At 34.8% G+C, this 21,283-nt stretch overlaps 1 protein-coding gene across 2 annotated transcripts in view; it reads left to right on the plus strand.

The window, feature by feature from the left end:
• The window catches only part of EPHA3 (EPH receptor A3), a 387,533-nt gene that overhangs the window by 321,602 nt on the left and 44,648 nt on the right, over nt 1-21,283 (plus strand). For both annotated transcript variants that reach the window (XM_043448655.1, XM_043448654.1), the window contains exons 9-11: nt 97-164; nt 5,684-5,809; nt 12,384-12,569. In XM_043448655.1, coding sequence (XP_043304590.1) covers nt 97-164; nt 5,684-5,809; nt 12,384-12,569 — 380 coding nt within the window. The remainder of the gene's footprint in view (nt 1-96; nt 165-5,683; nt 5,810-12,383; nt 12,570-21,283) is intronic.

A 21,283-nucleotide genomic window follows, 5' to 3' on the forward strand; every position in this document is an offset into this window, starting at 1 on the left:
TGCTTTTTGTGTGTGTGTGCTTTGCACATTCTGAACATAGATCATTGTTTTCAGTATATTTATTTTCTGTGTTCTTTTCCTTTGATTCACCTCTAGGTTCTGTGGCTATCATAAGTCGAAACACGGAGCAGATGAAAAAAGACTTCATTTTGGGAATGGACACTGTAAGTTTCTAACCTATGTTTGCTGTCTTGGTTTTACCATTTCAGTTTAAGCAGTTGTTGACTTAAAACTGGATAACTTCCCCCTGACAGAGAGAATTCAGAAGTAGTTTTATGGGACGGTTGAGCAAGTTACATTTATTTTAAATGGAGAAGGGAATCCACGGCTCTCCATTAAGTAATTTTTATGCGGCTGCATTGCAGCACAGTTAAGCTAACATGAAGGGTAACTGGTGGTTTATATTCAAATAATGCTCATGATGGGAAGTACATAACTATAGTCAGCTCTGCATGGCTGAAAGGCAAAGCGTATCTTCAATTTCCTTATTACTAGTTATTTGCTGAAATCTAAATAGGAATCTTTTTTCCTTTCTTAACTGCCAAGTAAATATAAACAACCTTTGTTTATGTGAAATGCCTGACTCCATTTTGTCAACCAACCAGGATAAAGCCTTTAGAATAAACTTTACTTTGGAGTTACATGATATCCAATTGGTAGGGAAGTCATTGCTTTCCCCTCTTATTTTAATATCAAACAATTTAGTCTCCTTTCAATATTCTTTAAAAGAAATACTCTTTTAAGAAACAAAGTATTTATATCTAATTAAAAGACTTTTTTTTCCCTTCAGGCGAAACAAATCATTCCAGGTGTTTTGCTTTTCCAAACTATGGCTCAGTTTATTGTGGCAATTACTAATCAGTGGCATGTCCTCCTGGAAATTAGCACAAAGATTATACTCATTCTTAGATGTTCTCCAATAATCTCACTGTAACTAATGTAGTCTTGTAAGCATTACTTTCTTTGGCATTCACTGTTGCCTTCTATAAATGCTTTCAGTTCAACATGATACTTCCTATCAGTCATTGACCTTCCACCTAAAAGTTATAACTTTACAGTAAAAACTTGATGACCTGTTGTTACCATGCAGGACGCATATAGTAGATTAAAAAAAAAAATGTTTTCCAAAATGTGAGTTAAAGTAGGATGGACAGAAAGGCAGAGTTCACAGAAAGCATTGTTTGATTTTTCCATCTCATTACAGAATAATTCACAGAAAAACCACTATCAATAATATAATATCAATATCTCATTCCAGAGTAGTTAGGTTTGCAACTCAAAAGTTTTAAAAGAGTGTATGAATAAGTTACAGGATATTTATCTAGCTTTTCCTTCACGATCCCACAAAACACTGTATCTCATTCACCATGCATAAATTAGTCAAAACAGTTGCATTTCTGTGGATTAAATTGATCTTAATCTGAGCTGGACAATGGATGTAAATACTGTCTTTAGAGCAGGGCATACTGATTTGGTTCTTTATATAGGAATTATAAATCTCATAAACTTGAAGCACTGATAAATTTGTGTGTGTCGATTTTAAGCAGGTTCCTCTATGACTCCAATTTGCTTTAGCTGTTGGTTTTTATGGTGGAGTTTGCTGAAGCTTTAATTTTCTTCAAATGCACGATATACTTATGATAGCCAAACAAAAAAGAAATGTGTTTTACCCTAGCTTTAAGGACATAAAGTAACTTATATGCCTGTCATAAACTTTCTTGTCTTAATACCACAGCTGGTTTATTTCAGACCATTTATTTGGTATTACTTTGAAAAGCTCTAGCTATGAACTATTCCCTTCAGCCTTGTTACAAATCCTATAATATTGCTTCAAAAGGAAAGAAATGTGTTTCACCTCCTAAGATCCTGTCCCCTTGCCCTCTCTGCCTGGGCCTTTTTACTTTTTTGCTGTCCTTAGGGCAACTCATGCTGGTAAAATGGAAATGTAAATTACTATGTTTGCACAGAACGAGCTGTAAAGTAGTGCAGCTTAACACGTGTGCATGTGTTTATTATCTGGTTTTCTTGACACAGCCCAGTTACTCTCTGTGTCGCCCTTAATTATTGGTGTGAAGGGATTATGCGCTTGCATCCTGAATCACCTGATTCCTGGAACCTCTGGGGATGGCAGTTAAAAATCAGCAGCCAGAGCTCCCACGGTGAACAGGCCATTTTTCTTGGAGATGTGTGTGTATGTGTTTATATTTGTATTGTTTCTCTAAATGTCATGTGGCTAGAAAAGCCATTTACTTGATTTTAATCAATCACGATGAATTTGATTGATTTTATACAGGAATGACTATTTAATTTTTAGATTATTTAGTAATATGGATACTCTCTAGGGTTGACAGGAATATAATGGTAACTCTAAAGTACACTTTCAAGACTGTTTCAAGCTGGTGCTTATTTAAATGCTTGAGACATCCTTCCTAACAACTCATTTTAAAATCTTCCTTGTAATTCCTTCTTTAAATTTACATATAGTTGATTTACAGTATTAGTTTCACATGTACAGCATAGTTATTAGGGTTTTTACAGATCATATGCCATTAAAAGTTACCATGAGTAAATGGCTATAATTTCTGTGCTAAACAAGATATTTTTGTTGCTTACCTAATTTATATGCAGTAATTTGTATCGCTTAGCCCCATACCCGTATTTTGCCAGTAAATATCTCTCAAGTTGATTTCCTTAAATTCAGCAAGGCAGAATATTTGCAACTGTTTACTAGGAAAAAAAAATATTTTTCACATAATTTTTTAAAGTGCAACCATTTCCCTTGAAAAGGAATGCCAGATTTTCTTACCTTACTAGTCCCCAAACTTAACATGACTAGGGGGAAAATCAAAACGGGATGTTCACATATTCTAGCCTCCATTTGATGTGTCTTCTTTTAAATGTAACCAAAATGACTAAGCAGAAAGGTTCTGAGAAGACTTCATTTCTTGACATCTTTTACTAAATCTTTGGTTCCTTTTACTGTTTTCCTTACCCCAAAGCAAGAAAATCTGTTTGCTTGTTTTAACAGTAAAATGTTTTAGTATTGATAATGTAGAAATAGTTCTAGTGTAATAATAAATAATAGTAGACCACTGTACTAAAGAGTGACTATTTTTATAGGAAGCAATAATGTTTATAATAATAGCAGAAGCATGCAAGCTGATGTGTGAGCTCCAAAGAAATGGGCATTTTTGAGCGCAAATTCTGTCTCCAGGAAACCAAAGGATATTCCTGTTTGTGAATAAACCCTCTTAACATGAAGTTACTAATAATGGCAATAGTCTCTGTCGTTTTCTGGGCAACAACTACAATCACAGGCACTCAATGCTAGGCACTTGAAAAGCATATTTTTCAGAGTTTTTCTCCTCTTGGGCCTAGTACATTCTTTGTACTGCAGAAAAGTAGAGTTCTTACTTCAAAAGCAACTCCCCTCACAGTCTGCCCAGAGCAAGGGGAAAAAACTTACTATTTCCCCATTTTTGTGGATGTTGACTCCCTAGCTATGGGTGTCATCTCAATTATCAACACTCTGCCCCTGGATGGAGAGTGGCTGCCCTTTTCCAATGTTGGGGTCACTAACCCAACTTCCCCTCAATTCTCCATGTGCTCCCTCACCTTTCATACCTATTCTGTAGCCTCAACAGCATCCGAAGAAGAGGCTGAGGAAAATAGTTTTTACCTCCAATCTCTCCCAGTCACCATTTCTCTTATAATCCATTTATTCTTATGCTTTATATTTCTTTACTCAAACCTCTATGGAAGTTTCCCAGGAACATAAATTGTTATGTGATATAACATGGTATTCACCGAGTCATCCTGTAGATTAGCAAACTAATCATTTCTTAATCTAAATTCTGAAATCCAGGACTCATTGGCTGAATGGCCACTGTGCTGAAGGGTCTCTGGAACAATTGCTTTCGTGACAGTCCCCACCCCTGTTTCATGCGAACTACCAAACTAGCTCAAAGAAACCTTCAGAAATTCCAGAATGTTCAGGTGTGATTTTGCCATTAAGATTTTTCTGTTAAAAAGTGGTATCAGAAAAGACAACGTCTGATTTTATTTGTTATTTTAGGATGTTAAAAAAAAATCCTTCAATAATATAGTGTGATAAGAGAAAAAAATGTATCCCTACTAAGCATCCACTTTTCTAGCTAAAATAATTTTACCAATGTTACTAAAATTAAAATCAAAATCAGTTATATTGGTGCATAAAGTGTGGGAGTTTATTACATTATTATTTAATGTTAAAGCATTAGTGTTATATACTTTAATAGATTTTAGGCTTCCTTTTTATTTTTAATTATTTATTTTTTTTAGGCTTCCTTTTTAGAGAAAGTTCTCAGAGAAAGTTTCTTGAACATTCCAAATTGTTTCTAAAGTGAATTATTTTTCTAAATGATAGAAATGTCATTAAAATTAAATCAAATTCAAAATGATTCCCCTCTATCTTCTGTCTGTGCAATTTTAATTTGGAACATTGTAAAAATTTTCTATCTTCAGAATGATTAAATAAACTATGAAGAAAGTTTATATTTGATAAGCTATAAATATGATTTATGTTTGGAATTTTAGCTCCTTAGCACCATTATTAAACTTATAGAGAATAATTGTATTGCCTTTAGCTATATTGAAAAGCTGGGTGGTCACCTTCCCTAGTGGTAAGGAACCCGCCTGCCAATTAAGGAAACCTTAGAGATGTGGGTTTGATTCCTGGGTCAGGAAGATTCCCTCGAGGAGGGCATGGCAACCCACTCCAGTGTTCTTGCTTGGAGAACCCCATGGATAGAGGACCCTGAAGGGCTATGATCCATAGGGTCTCAAAGAATCGGACATGACTGAAGTGACTTAGCATGGACGCATGTTGGAAAGCTCCACACAATAAGATTTCAGTTAACTGATGCTATATCTCTTGTGTACTCAGTCATGTCTGACTCTGTGACCCCATGGACTGTAGCCCGCCAGGGATTTTCCAGGCAAGAATACTAGAGTGGGTTGACATTTCTTCCTCCAGGGATCTTCTCCACTCAGGGATTGAACCCTTGATCTCCTGTGTCTCCTGCATTGGCAAGTAGATTCTTTATCACTGAACCACCAAGGAAGCCCATATATACATATACAGTTTAATTTAGATCTATAACTGAAGTGGAGAATTTTAAATGACTGTTAATAAAAGCAGAGTAGTGTCAGACAAAAAACATGCTGTTTTATATTCTCTAACTATCTATAATTACAGCAGCTATCCCACCTTATGAAATTATTTCACAAACTTTCCTTTATTGCCACATGTGACACTATAATAGAGATTTGGTTATTTCACTTTGTTGAATCACACATGTGTGATAGTGTGAAGACATTCACGCACTATTGTTACAGGTAGTCATTGCTGGGCAGACTCAATTCTGAACCATTCTTCTCTCCTTAAGAACCCCCTCATTTTCCTTCTACTGATTTTACAGAGAAAACTCTTGTCTCTGTTTCATTATAAGGGACTTTTTTTCTTAAATTGTTCAACTTATTTACTCTAACCTTTCTGTCTGATAATTTCTGTGAATAAACCAAAGGTTAATGCAGTTTAATGTCATGGGAATTTTTTTAAACTACTAATGTTATCATAAAACTTTCTCAGTAAATGTTTTATACATCTAGCTGCAGTCATGCCTTTCTTCCTTTCTTTAAACAGTAAAACTTCCAGGCCTCAGGACTTATGTTGACCCACACACATATGAGGACCCTACCCAAGCAGTTCATGAGTTTGCTAAGGAATTGGATGCCACCAACATATCCATTGACAAAGTTGTTGGAGCAGGTAAGCCCCACAGTAATCCCAATGCCAACCTAGTATGTTGATTACAACTTTACAGCTATGCATAAGAATCCTGCCTGAGATTAATTGCTCACACCCTCAGGTCCATGCATATTGCTTTGAAAAGGGACATTTTCTGATTTCATGATGAAAGGCAAGCAGTAAATAAATGCAGGAGTATTTAATGGAATGTAATGATTTCAAAGGTGCCAGACTTACAGACTTACAGGTTATGGCCAGCTTTTTATTTATTGAGTTTCAGAGGCGGCAGCCACAGCAGCACATTCTCCCCATGGCTATGCTGATCATGTGTCACAAAGTCTATTTGGCTAAATGGAAATAATAGGATGAAAGTGTGTCTTTCTTTAAATTAGCCTACTAAGTGAAAAATTTTGTTTTGTAGGGGAAAAAAAGTAATTCTTGACTCTTCTTTGGAATTAGGCAACATAAAGTAATATTAAAAAATGATGTATTTTATATAAATTCCATCAAAACTGTATTGAGAGAATAGTTCAAATAATATGAAGTGCTCCATTTTAATACCTGCCTGTAACACTATATAGTTTTTTTTTTCTTTTTTTCTTTATTTGTGATATCATCTGCATGTTTGGTTTTTTTTTAATTTTTTTTTATTAGTTGGAGGCTAATTACTTCCCAACATTTCAGTGGGTTTTGTCATACATTGATATGAATCAGCCATAGAGTTACACATATTCCCCATCCCGATCCCCTCTCCCACCTCCCTCTCTACCCGATTTCTCTGGGTCTTCCCAGTGCACCAGGCCCGAGCACTTGTCTCATGCATCCCACCTGGGCTGGTGATCTGTTTCACCATAGATAATATACATGCTGTTTTAAATTATTTGTGTTGAAACTTGTTTTCATGTAGATATATTTTTGTTCTAATTATTAATTTTCTCAATCATAAATTCATTAACACATATGGAGTGATTATTAATTGGAGCTTCATATTTTCAAAAATTATAGATATTTATAAAATAACAATGTTTTGTACAGTTATGCATAAATATATGGCATTCATAGTATATGCAGTGTCTATTTGAGTAAAACTACTACTCCAAAGAAAAATAAACAACACTGTACAATAATTACACACATCACCTCATTCTTCAATATTGCTTTAAAAACAAACTAGTTATGTTGATGTGGGAAATAGAGTGAAAGACTGAAAAATGAATTCTCTGAATTTTGCATACCATATCAGGTCACGTTTTCTGCAAGTACTATATATGACTGATGTTTTTTTACACACATGTAAATATAATTTTCTGTTTCTTTTTCTCTGCACTGAAGAAATATTTAGAATTCAAATAGTATTTACTGTTCAAGCAGGATAGTCTGAGTGATTCACATATTATCTAAATAAACAAATGGGTCAGTAAATCTCTCTTCTATTTCTTTTTAATGTTGTATATTCCTAAAACTCACATGTGTGGGTAATATGAAACTATCAGTTCATAAAAAGACTTCTTTTTTCACAATCTAAGTCTTAAGAACATACACATTCACTGTACGTCTATGTTAATCCAGCTAAAATTAATCCAGATATATATTTATTCGTCTCTTTCATTTGTATAGTTCTGCTTTGTCAACCGCTCCAGAGTGCAGAGGGGTTTTGCCATGCTGGTTTTAATGTTGCCCCACAAGAGTGCACTGTTCTCCAGCATGGAAGGTGCAATAGCGTATGAAGCACCCTCAGCTGGAGAATGTGATGAGAGAAGGAAAATCTACTCATGGTCAGCCAAGGTCCATAAGGCCAGACATATTGCAACCTCAAAATTTGGGGCCTTCTGCATTAAGAAAAACGCATATATACAGATGTTATTGACAAAGTCAGATATCTAGACTGCAGTGTGTGCATGTCCTAGTCACTTGTGTCCGACTCTTTCCAACCCCATGGACTGTAGCCTGTCAGGATCTTCCATCCATGGAGTTCTCCAGGCATGAATACTGGAGTGGGTTGCCATTCCTTTCTCCCAGGGATCTTCTTGACCCAGGGATCGAACCCAGGTCTCCCACATTGCAGGCAAATTCTTTACCATCTGAGCCACCAAGGAAGCCCCGATACCATACAGGTATTATTGACAAAGCCAGATATCTAGAACACAGTAGGGTGACATAAAACATACTCATTAAAAATGGTCTCTGATCAATAAGATAAAGGGAAAGGCTATCTGTATTGATTCACTTAATAATCCCTGATGCTCATTAAAGATTAGAGCAGATCCTCTTTGATTTCTCTTCAAGCATATTTGCAAAAAATTAGAGATATGCCCCATTTTCAGTATTTTGTACCCCATAGCCTCATTTGCCACATAAGAGCTATAAAACTGCCTGTTTTGTTTGCAAATATATATATCTTCAAGATGTATTATGTTTCTCCTGGAAGATTTCTTTATAATATATACTCCAAATTCTAGTCTGTCTTGATTAGGCTTTAAATGATTTGTCATTACCAAGATAGAATATGAAATCAAGATTTCGAAAGCTATAAGGTTTAAAATATTTTGTTTCATAATATTTGAAATGTCTACAAAAATAGATGAAATTGTATAATAGTATAATGCACCTGAAAGTGAAAGTGTTAGTCACTCAGTCTTGTCTGACTCTTGGCAACCCCATGGACTATAGCTCACCAGGTTTCTCTGTCCATGGAACTCTCCAGGCAAGAATAATGGAGTGGATTGCCATTCCCTTCTCCAGGGGATCTTCCCTACTCAGGGATCGAATCCATGTCTTCTGCATTGCAGGCAGACTGTTTATTGTCTGAACCACCAGGGAAGCCCACCATAATGAATCTGCGCGTACCCATTTCTGCAACAACTTGAATCACAACTCACTGATGACCAATCTCCTTTCATCTATACTCTTCACCACTTTCTGTACCTTTCTAAATTTTTAAAATAATGTTGTCTGCAAAAATTAGTAATCATGCTGGATGGATTAGCAGCTATCCTCCACTGTTAAAGAGCTGAATATATTATTCAATCAAAGAATTTTTATAGTCAATTAAACATACAGGAAGGCTATGTGGACAAATTCTAGTTTTAGGTCAAGAATTTTATACAAAGAAATAGATTTAGTAGAAACTCTCATTTATGCATTTAATAGCCAGAAGAATTATACCCATATTGCAAATTATAAAATTAAAACTGAGGCATAAGTTAACTTTCCCAAAGTAATATGATTTTTTCAGTGAGGAATTTATAATGACTAAAATTCCTAATTTTATCCCTCAATCCACATATTTCAAAGTTTTCTATAGGTTGAAAATATGTAATTCTTATACTGTGTTAGGCATTCACATGGTTTAATTTTATCAGACTTTTAAATAGGTATTATTATTACCATTTCACCAGATGAGGAAACAGAAACTGAAAATTTGAATGGCCCAGGGTCGCGTAGATGTTAATTGGGAAACCAAAATTTGAATCTTGTACTTTTCAATTTCAAAGTCTATGCTAGACACTGCTGATCACAATAGTGATCAGCCTTCCAAGAATTTTTTTGAGGATTAGCTGAGATAATTCATGTATAGTGTTTAGCTTATATAACAGCATTGTTCAATATGTATTTTTATTATGTTTTGATTAAAACAGTGGAAGGAGAATGGGTTTTGAGGCAATGCAGAGGGTCATTCTACTTAAACAGAAGTGCATTTTTTCCTGTTTTAAATGAAATTAGTATAAGAAATTTTATGTTGAGCAACTGTGCATTGTGCACCTTAAATCAAAATATGATCTGCCCATTCTATTAAAACATATTTTATTTTAAAGAGCAAATACACAGTGATGCACTTAATTGATATTTAAAAAAATCAAGAGTATCTTCTCAAATAATCTTCTTGTAGCTGTATTTTTATTTAGAAATGACATGATCTAATTTTGTTTTTTCCTCATGGGTGCAAATCTAATTGAATAAAATCATGTAAATCTTGACTAGATGGAAAAATCAGGCATTCCATTTGCCCAGTCTTTGTTGGTTTTTCCAACACTGTTCTTTTAAGAACAGTTCTTATAAAGAGAATTGAATTAAAATTTAACATTTCTATGTCTAGTGTGGGCTTTCCTGGTGGCTCAAAAGGTAAAGAATCTGCCTGCAATGCAGGAGACCTGGGTTCAATCCCTGGGTTGGGAAGATCCCCTGGAGAAGGAAATGGCAACCCAACCCACTCCAGTATTCTTGCCTGGAGAAGTCCATGGACAGAAAAGCCTGGTGAGCTACAGTCCATAGGGTTGCAAAGGGTCGGACACAACTGAGTGACTAACACACACACATGTGTATACTGTATTTGTCACAGTTTCTAGTATTTTTCAGGTGAAATAAGCACATTTCTAAATTTTATGATTTAAAAACAAATACTAGCATTACTGAAACACCACTTTCTGGATTTCAAAATCCAGAAAGTGTCCATGTGTCCAGCTCTCCCATTGAGAACAAAAGAAAAAACACTAATTGGGCCACTTGAAATTCAAAGTCTTCCCCTCTGACTTCCCTAGTGAAGTGCTTTCAGAATATAATTTTCTTTACAAACACTTGTCCAATAGGACATTAAACGTGTTATCACCATCATCATCACAACCATCTCTTCTTACATTAACAGAATTTGACATTTTAAAAAGAACTTTTATACTTATTCTTCACTTTGAGCTAACTTTTAAGAGGTAGATAATTCATCTTTCTTATACTATGTTTGTACTCAAAGAAGAAATAGTGAACATCACTTAGATGGCACTTATTATGTTTCTGTCTCTCTTCTAAGTGCTTTACATATTTTAATTCCTCTAACTGTACCAAAATTTTATGAAGTAGAAAATAATTGGTGTCCCTCTGTTACAGATAAAGAGACAAAGGCATCGAATCATAGTCACTCAGAATCACACAGATAATAAGTGACAGATGCAAAATTAGACTCTAGACAATCTGGCTTCAGAATGCATGGTCTGTACTACAGTTCTGTGCGATCTGTCCTATCAACTAAGTGTCTTGTCATTTAGAATAAATAGTCATGATATCCAAATTTAAAACACGATCCATGACACCATATTGTTACATGATAATAGCAGAACTTTATTTAGAATGTGAAAATTCATTATGAGTGCCTCCTTATGGTTTATCCAAAATTGATGTGTACAAAGAGGGCATGGGAGTTAGGCAATGTTCTGATAACCCTGCATAAAGAAACTCTTAGTCTTGCTTACAAATTTTAGCTGAAGTACTTTGCATCCTGACTTCTCCTAATGTTCATGCATCTATAACAGCATATTTTTCCTTTGATTTAAAAATGATTGTTGAATGTTCTCAAGTTCTGCCCCTAATTCTCTCTATAATCCTAAAAGCACCCTAGCTGCAGATATTGCTATCTTCTCTATGCTTTCTTGAGGGAAAGAAATTAGATCTGCCTTTATTAGATTATATCTATGTGTTTTTCATAGTTTCTGTCACACTGCTGCCAATTGATGAGTATTTATTAAATAAATGTATGAATAACTGCTTTTGGACGTTAACCGACTTCAACAAGTTACAGCCTAAGTCATTGTTTTGAAAACGGTTGGCAAGACTGGATTCCTGAGCAAGATTAAAATCTGGGGAAGTCATTTATAGGGATGTGGTTGGTAAATCAATAGGACAACCTACTGCTTTGTAGAGAGAAGGATTTACTTGGATGAAAAATAGAGAAGAAGCATCTCACTTCTTGACACCTTGGGCTTGTGTAAAAATTCACAGCAAGAGGATTGGACCAAAAATACTTTTCCATTCTGCAGAAGGCCTAAAAATTGATCATATAATTTTCCTTTTCAGAAAAATATCTCATTTGCTATTAAAAATCACTTTTAATGTTGTACAAAACCCACCTAGTTGCACAACATCAAGATTTCTTTTATGAACCAGGTACATTCTATATCTGTCACTAGGGGCCATCACTGTGGCAACCTTGTTGATGTTCAGTCGCTAACACATGTCCGAATCTTTGCAACACCACGGAATGCAGCATGCCAGCTTCCCTGTCCTTCACCACCTCCCAGAGTTTTCTCAAACTCATGTCCGTAGATTTGGTGATGCCATCCAACCATATCATCCTCTGTTGCTCCTGCTTTCAGAAAGCAGAAATATGTAGTTAAATTGGTCCTCTTGGTGAAAACAAATTGGTGAGACATATCTCAAATTTAATCAAGTGCTTAACTCATTATATTGGTGCTGCTCTGATGATTATTTTGAGGCTATGAGAATAGGGAGTGAGAAGTCTAATAGACACAGCTTTCGACTTCCTTCTTGACCTTTCATAGTTCATTGTTCACAACGTAGTACTTCAGAAGACACCAAGCTTATCACAAGGTCCATTTTCCACCAGGGTGTGGATGGCTTAGGGTTTTTAGGGAGTCTCAGATTACCATCTTCCAAAATAATTTGGAGGTCTATGAGTGTACATCTTGCAAGTCAAGGGTGTAAATATTTTGAATTGAATTGTTGAGAGAAAACAGTTGCTCTCTACTAATGATTTTTGTAATATCATTCCTTGCCTTTTCTTGTTGTTTTCTTCTTTGCATTCTAACAGGTGAATTTGGAGAGGTGTGCAGTGGCCGTTTAAAACTTCCTTCAAAAAAAGAGATTTCAGTGGCCATCAAGACCCTAAAAGTGGGCTACACAGAAAAGCAGAGGAGAGACTTTTTAGGCGAAGCAAGCATTATGGGACAATTTGACCATCCCAATATCATTCGACTGGAGGGAGTTGTTACTAAAAGTAAGTGAAGTCATAAAACTGATTATGTGTATGTTGAGCAGAGGTCATTTAAACCCAAAGTCAATAATTTAAGATTTGGGGTCTTACCTTCATAAGTCTCTGTTAGTCTTGACAATAAAAACAAAACAGTTTAGGATTAACACAGATCTTTGACAAGAGATCAAATATATTTAACTAGTATTAAATTGACAGTGCTATTCTAGAACTTAAAAAGCTTTAAAAAGTTTAGGAACTAAACCTTGGACTATATTAAGACATGTGTGTTAAAAAAATAGTTAAGTGAATTGTGGGGAACTTTGTGTTATGTAGAGTATTAGGAAAAACTAATGACTCAGTTTTGACAGAAATTGATGGGAACTCCCAGATAGCTGCCTTTTCTATTATTGTTCACCAGTTTCATTTAAGCTTCTAAATCTTTACCCCCCTGGCTTTGGAAAAATTATGAGAGTTTGGGGAATGCTTCTGAGCTGTAAAGATTGGGATCACATTAGACCCAAGCCCTTTTCTCTGTTCTCTGTGGATTTCAAATAATTCTGATCTACAGTTCCAGATGGATTCTTCACTGCTCTGGCTCACAGCCTGTGATGGAGATCTGAGCTTATTTCCATGATAGCTTCTCCAGCCAGGCTCAAAAGGGATCCCTTGAGGCAGATATGTGATTTTTGGCTCCAATCCCAATGAAAATCTCTTGAGAATGATCTGGAATTTACTTTTTTCTCAAGATTTTGGAGCACAAAATGAAGAATGAGCTAAATTGGCAACAAACTTCTTAAAGTGAAAGACAGCATATGGCAGAGAATTTGGCATCCTTTAGGGGGTTATTCATTGGCACCATATTTACATATTCTATGGTTACCAACAGAGATTACAAATTATAATTATTATGATGAATTTTTCTTTAACATTACATGGAGCACTTTTCAAATGGCACTAATACCTAGTCTCATTTTAGTGTGACTAAAAAGACAATTCCTTATTCACAAGAGCATGGTATAATTGAAATATACCTTAATTTGCTTTAGAGTTTTTTAATATAGTAAGCAGGGTTAAGAACCTAACAATGTATAACATAGTCATAAACTATAATCCCATATTGTCTTGTTAGAAGCATATTTTTTTTCTGTACTCCTAAAAACAAGGCTACATTAGTTGTAACACTAAAACATTTTCTGATGAAAACATCTCTTTTAATTTTTAAAAATTAGTCATGAAAATACTGTTAGTAGTACTAAGGATTGGAAAACTATTAAGTATTCTTTTCTTCAGGGAAAGACCCTATCTATAGAATATCCTACTTAATATTAGAATTACATAATCATGTCTCACTGGGGTTTTCAGTTCAGTTGTGTCTGACTCTTTGCGACCCCACGAATCGCAGCACGCCAAGCCTCCCTGTCCATCACCATCGAGTCGGTGATGCCATCCAGCCATCTCATCCTCTGTCGTCCCCTTCTCCTCCTGCCCCCAGTCCCTCCCAGCATCAGGGTCTTTTCCAATGAGTCAACTCTTCGCATGAGGTGGCCAAAGTACTGGAGTTTCAGCTTCAGTATCAGTCCTTCCGATCAACACCCAGGACTGATCTCCTTTAGTCCAACACCATAGTTCAAAAGCATCAATTTTTTGGCGCTCAGCTTTCTTCACAGTCCAACTCTCACATCCATACGTGACCACTGGAAAAACCACAGCCTTGACCAGACGGACCTTTTTGGCAAAGTAATGTCTCTGCCATTTAATATGCTATCTAGGTTGGTCATAACTTTCCTAAAACTGGGGTTTTAATAGTTGATTAACCTTTTAAATCCCCTGTATCATTCTCACAAAGTGGTTGTCCTTCAGACTTTGAGACCATTGTGAGAAGAAACTCACTGATATTAAACTACATACTTATATAGACATTTTTCTTTTCATTCTCACTTTGCAAAATTCTCAGTTTTTTTGTTTCCAGTGTAAGGAGTTATTATTATACTGTTTTGTTTTGCTAGCTGTTTTCTACAAGTTCATTTACTGATGATAAACAAAATTAAACCATGATTATTGTGGAAGATTTTCTTATATAAAAAATGGAATAATCAAATATGAATTATAGTCATCTGGCAAAGAAACCCATTAAAAAAACCCAAGATTGAAATGCAAGAAAAAATGCATTTAAAAATTGACCAATTGCAGGTATTTTAGATTAAACATTTTATTGAAGTAGGAGTCTGTAATATTCTAATATGAATTACAACTGCCTTATTCTTAGAGTGAAAGTTCTAAATTTGATATACATCCTTGGTCAAGTATGCATGCAAGAGACTGCCAAATTTAACTATATAAATCCCAATCATCTCATATAGTGCAAACATAATAGAGTGGCAAACCTAGAATTAGATTTTGAACTCCTTTAGTGGCATGTTTAAAATCTCTAAGTCTGGTGCCCTATTACAACTGAGGGGAAATAGAAATAACAAGGTAGTTACGGCACCAAAAGAAATTATTTAATCCACTCCTATCATTTTCTTTGTTTCCCAAGAATATATAATTGCTAAAACAACCTACTTGCAAAGCTCAGAAACACATGTACAACTAGAAACACAAGAGTTTATAATTTAGTGAACAAATTGTATTTCAAGAAAAAAAGAAAGCATATTGGTATCTGGATTAAGAACCAGGGAGTCAGAGATCAAGCTCTGATTCAGCTCTCCTGGTCTGTGAGACATCTGACAAATCAAACCACTCCAACAGACTCCCTCTGTTCACTTGTAACACAGAATTAGCAGTCCTGCTTTACTATTTCCAGGTCCTTTTAAGATCAAATAAGATTCCATAGGAATATATTGTTAAGTGGAATACAACTATGCAAATCTAAATGATCACTTCTGGTTGAGTTTGAAAAGATTTTACTAGTTCATCTGGGAATGTAGAAGAAAATCATTGAGAGCAATTCCGTTCTTTGCTCAAAGATAATTTTTATTATGACTATTAGTTATGTGCTTTGAAACACTGAATCTATTCTAATGTATCATTTTCAAGTTAGAGAAAGCCCTTTATTCAATCATTTTATTTTCCTTTATTTGAATTGAGCCATAAACAATTTTAATGGTGTGGTTTTGAGCCTGATGATCTTAAACAAGAGAAGGTGAGAGAGTCTCTGATCTTTAAAGTAGCAGAAAGCTGGGGGCACAGTCCTGCTCAGAACTTCGTACTAACATGTGTTATCAATTTCAGTCGACATTCAAAAAGATGGAACTTGTTTTTAGCAAATGTTTGATATTTCTGCCATCACACCATTATTCAAAAGATGTTCAGACTGCATCCAAGAAGACTTTCCATTGGTCCACTTTTCACATAGTGAAATAGAAGGAATTATGTTGGATGAATTGGAGAAGGAAATGGCAGCCCACTCCAGTGTTCTTGCCTGGAGAATCCCAGGGACGGGGGAGCCTGGTGGGCTGCCATCTATGGGGTTGCACAGAGTCGGACACGACTGAAGTGACTTAGCAGCAGCAGCAGCAACATGTTGGATGAGATGTATTTTATGTTGATATTTGGGGATGGATTATTTTCTAAAATTTAAAAAGTAATAATGCAACTTAGCTGTAACCTTATACTATTGAGGAAAGTCATGGGCAGAAGATTAAGAGGATTTCTCACATTGAAAAGACTTCTATATTGGTGTGGGTGTCCACTGGACACCAAAAGCTCAATCATTTGCTTGCATTTTCTGTACATATGGTAATAAAATATTACTGGATTAGTTGTCATTCTTTAGTGACTATGCCATATTATCTCTATTTCTTGTTTGTCTCTCTCTAAAACAGTGCTGGGACTTGTCTCAAGGACACTGCTCTTCATGTCATAGTTTTAATAGACTATGTATATTTTATATATATTTTATTAATAATTTGTAAAAGCAATTTGTTACAATAAATTTTAGAAACTGATGAAGCAAGTTTTGCATTTGTGACTATAATTGATATATGAGTTGAAAACATCTCTAAGTGGCCATATCAACCAAGCTAGAAAATCTCTAAGCAATATATTAGAAGAAAAATAAGTAACACAGAGAATCTCATTTTTACATGTTTAAAAGTTTTCCTTATTTCCTCAGCATTATCCACTCATGTCTCTCTGTTGAATTGGCCACAATTATAAAATAATATGTTGCTGTGTGTTTCCCCCAATCATTTAGATAGGATAGGCTTTGATGTTTTTGAAAGATTATATTTAGTTTACAAAATTTGTTAGAGCATGAATTGAATGTGCTCATATTGCCTCTTACAGAGTTCTAGTTTAAATCTGCAATATCTCTCCTAAAGGAAGAAGAAATATAACTGTACATTTGTTTCACAACTAAGTAATTCTAGTCTTACACAAATTCTTGCAGAAAGGGAAAAAAAAAACCAGCACAATAAAGCTAGTGATATCTTGATATCAAACCATATAGGAATATTATCAGTAAAGAAAATAAGAGATTAGTGTAACACATGAACAAAAGTTCAATAACACTGGGATAATTATGAAATCATAACTAGCAATGTATTAAATAAAGATACCTTATCATGCCCAAGGTTAGTTTATTTCAAGAATGCAACATTAATAGAAAAAGCCAGTCTCAATAAATGCAAAAATAAACATTTTAATTTAAAATTTTTTCTTAACATATTATGCATAGAAATACTCTTGCCTGATAAATGTATATAAACCCCTCCAAAACAAAAGAAAACAAGCCTACAAACTCCATAAAACTATGAAAGCATTTCTTTCAAAGTAGAAATAAGTCTGCTATCACCATTTCAGTTTATCATTAGACCTAATGTCTTAATCTCAATTTTTGAAATTAGACAAGAAAATAAGTAAAATGTAGAAAGTTTGAAAAGGGAAAAAAAAACTAAGCTGTACTTATAAAATCTAACTGAGAATATTCCAATTATTATTTTCATTAATCATTATTCCACTTATACGAATCAGCTCTGAATGGAATAAGGGAGAGTAGAAATGTTGGTCCTGTTCTTAAAAGTATTAAATTTCACTTCAAATTTAGCGTACATACATTAAAAATTTTAATCAGCTGAATGTAAAGTTTTTGATGTGTGAAGAGTAGAACTGGTTAAGAGTTGGAGAAAGTACTTTTTAGCCTGATTTTGAAGAGAGAGACTATCCTTAGCTGAAATAATAGATCTGACATGATCAGTTCTAACTGGAACTCTTATTTAGGACTATGGATAAAATAGAGTTGGTCCCCGCAATGGTTAACTCATAGACCATTGGATGTAATAGGGATCATTCTTAACATAAATAATATCTTGATTAAATGGAATTTGGAAAATATTGTCATGTGTGTTTATATGATTTAATGGTAAACCTGTAGAAAAATATTCCAATTCAGTTCATTACAATATTTCTATCAGTTGGTTAGTTATAGTATATGGAAATCTATAACCAAAACATTTTCTTTCTAATCAAAGGTGGTTCAAATCATCCTTTCCAAGAATGCTGAGGCATATTTTGTCAATTTTCTTCAATTTTCTTTCTCCTATTTATGTTCTTTTTCTTCCACTCTGATTCTGATTACGTGAATACTGAATGCTGACTGCTAAGGTCACAGACTTTGATTTTGTAAATCACATGTATATGTTGGAGAGTGTATAAGTCTTGAAAGCAAGACAGAGTGTGTAAGACACAATTACTGTTAATAGCAGTTAATTGCATTTCCTATTAAATGAATTAAATTTCAATAATTTGTAATATGTAAATCATTTATACATGCTTTTCATTTTTGATTGAAACTATTTTAGTCTAAAACCACATTTATTTGATAATTATAATAAAAAGTCTATGTCTGGCTATATATTTATAACATTATCCTGCTTCCTTTTTGTAGAATATTTGATTAAGAAGGTGGTGAAATAGATAGTGCTGAACTTGAAATTCTTAGACATTTTGAATTACATTTCTTTTGTCAGCAAACAAAATGATTAGTAATATCTCTGAGCCACTGGGGAAATGAACTCATTGTAAGCGACTGATGTGCTTCCCTTAACCCTTCAATTATGAAAGATCATGATTTTATCTATACTCATGTCAACTGAAGAACAAAAGCAAAATTCCACTGCATTTCATTTTGCTGATTCTTGATGGAGTTTCATTTCAGCCAAACAACAATAATTTCATTGATTTTTTAATGTATATTCAGATGTTATTAAGGATCTCTGAGGAAGTTAATGACAGCAGCTTTTGAAGAAACTGGTAGTGTCATTTCTAAATCAAAATACACACGAAAGAATGTGCAAACTTTGATAGAAATACATTAAATAAAGTGCAGATGAGCTGGTATTTTATAAATAATTTCCAGCTACGTTTAACACATGTTAGAACTAGTTCTTACCACTATTGCAGTTTCTTTTCCTTTTACTGTTTATCATAATCAAAATCACAAGAAAAGTAAGTGAAGACATTGCTTTCCAAGGTAGAATATTTGTGATTCTGTTTACTTTTTGTCGTATATTTGTGTTTGCTGAATCTTTGAACTTAATACAAAGCACATTTTCAGACTTACTCAACTTAACTGATGTGTTTACAAATACCTAAATTACAGAGCTAAATGCAGCCTGATCTGATTTCTGAATGGTCATGGGGCTTTGACTTAATTGACTGGTTTGATTTTTGAGCTACTTTTATTTCCCTTGCCAAACATTTTACCAGGCATGCTAACAAGAAATGAAATGGTCATAGGGCTGGGAGCCAGAAGGAAAAGAGTGATAAGCAAAGGTCTGGAGAATATACAAATATAGTAACTGGCCACTGTAATTGAGAGTTTACTGTAAGAAGCAGTGACCATGTTCAAGAGCTGCATTGAGTTTCATGAGCATGCTATTCTTCTAAGAATTTGTTAAGGAAGAAACATAGAAACTTACCGTGAAGTAGGGAAAACGTGCATGTGCAGGGTTTCATTCATTTATTTGATTGTTCATTTATTTCACTTCAGGTTAGTTCTCTGCAATCAGTCCTTAGATATTTGATTTACCAGTTCAGAAGAGAGAGAAGTTTCCAAGAAAATGCTGAATTTTCTTTTTCTTCCTGAATATTGTTAAATCAAAGTTTAGTTAAAATTTTGAAGAAGCAAGACTGGAGGCTCACGATTTTGACTAAAATAACTTTTCAGGCATTATCAAGTTGTTTCTTGTTTTTGAAAGTGTGGAAAATTTTATTAATATTTAGCTTAAAAAACTTCACATCAGTGGTACACCGAGAGATGTATAATGTGTCTGATATGTTACTCAAAATATATGACTAAATCAGCCTTCAGTTCAGTTCAGTTCAGTCACTCAGTCATGTCCAACTCTTTGCGACCCCATGAATCACAGCACGCCAGGCCTCCCTGTCCATCACCAGCTCCCAAAGTTTACTCAAACTCATGTCCATCGAGTCGGTGATGCCATCCAGCCATCTCATCCTCTGTCGTCCCCTTCTCCTGCCCCCAATTCCTCCTAGCATCAGGATCTTTTCCAATGAGTCAACTCTTCACTTGAGGTGGTCGAAGTACTGGAGTTTCAGCTTCAGCGTCAGTCCTTCCAAATGAACACCCAGGACTGATCTCCTTTAGGATGGACTGGTTGGATCTCCTTGCAGTCCAAGGAACTCTCAAGAGTCTTCTCCAACACCACAGTTCAAAAGCATCAATTCTTCGGCGCTCAGCTCTCTTTATAGTCCAACTCTCACATCCATACATGACCACTGGAAAAACCATAGCCTTGACCAGACCGACATTTGTGGGCAAAGTAATGTCTCTGCCTTTTAATATGCTATCTAGGTTGGTCATAACTTTCATTCCAAGGAGTAAGCATATTTTAATTTCATGGCTGCAGTCACCATCTGCAGTGATTTTGGAGCCCCCAAAAAAATGAAGTCTGACACTGTTTCTACTGTTTCCCCATCTATTTCCCATGGGGTGATGGGACCAGATGCCATCATCTTAGTTTTCTGAATGATGAGCTTTAAGTCAACTTTTTCACTCTCCTCTTTCACTTTCATCAAGAGGCTTTTTAGTTCCTCTTCACTCTCTGCCATAAGGGTGGTGTCATCTGCATATCAGCCTTAATTGACAACAAATCACTGTGTCAGTTGATTTGTACATATATGAAAATCTAACAAATTTTACAGAATTTAAATAATTCCTCACCTCTAAATAAATAAGATATATAGCTTGGGATATATTCACATACTAAATATAGTAAGTATAATCTTCCTGGTACTAAGCCATACTTCACAACCAGTATGAATTAAGAGTTTCACTGATGAAAGGAAAAACAAGGAAAGACAGCTATTTTCTGGCATCAATATGGCAAACAAATGATGATGTAGATGAAACACAGGAAAAAAATTATGCGTGCCCTACAATTATGTGTACATGAATGTTAAAAACCTATTATGTGCTCAAGGTCTCTCATGCTTAGTCAAAACTTAACTCAGGTCTTCTGGACTTGGAAAATAAGTGAGTTTTTTTTCTTTTCATAACATAACAGACTTATATTTAAAGCAGTATATAAAGAAAGCAACGATAAACAAAGTGAATTATGCTGTAGTAATATGGGTAGGCTTTGAAACTGGAGTTACATTTTACTGTAATAATTTTTTTTAAGTGCTATAGTCTTCAGTTATTCTTTCAATTTGGAATGTTCCGTAAAACTGACACCCAACAACTGCCTCAATTATTACCTATAGTTGAAGATTTA

This window comes from Cervus canadensis, chromosome 27 (assembly GCF_019320065.1).
Source record: "Cervus canadensis isolate Bull #8, Minnesota chromosome 27, ASM1932006v1, whole genome shotgun sequence".
Taxonomy (NCBI): Eukaryota; Metazoa; Chordata; class Mammalia; order Artiodactyla; family Cervidae; genus Cervus; species Cervus canadensis.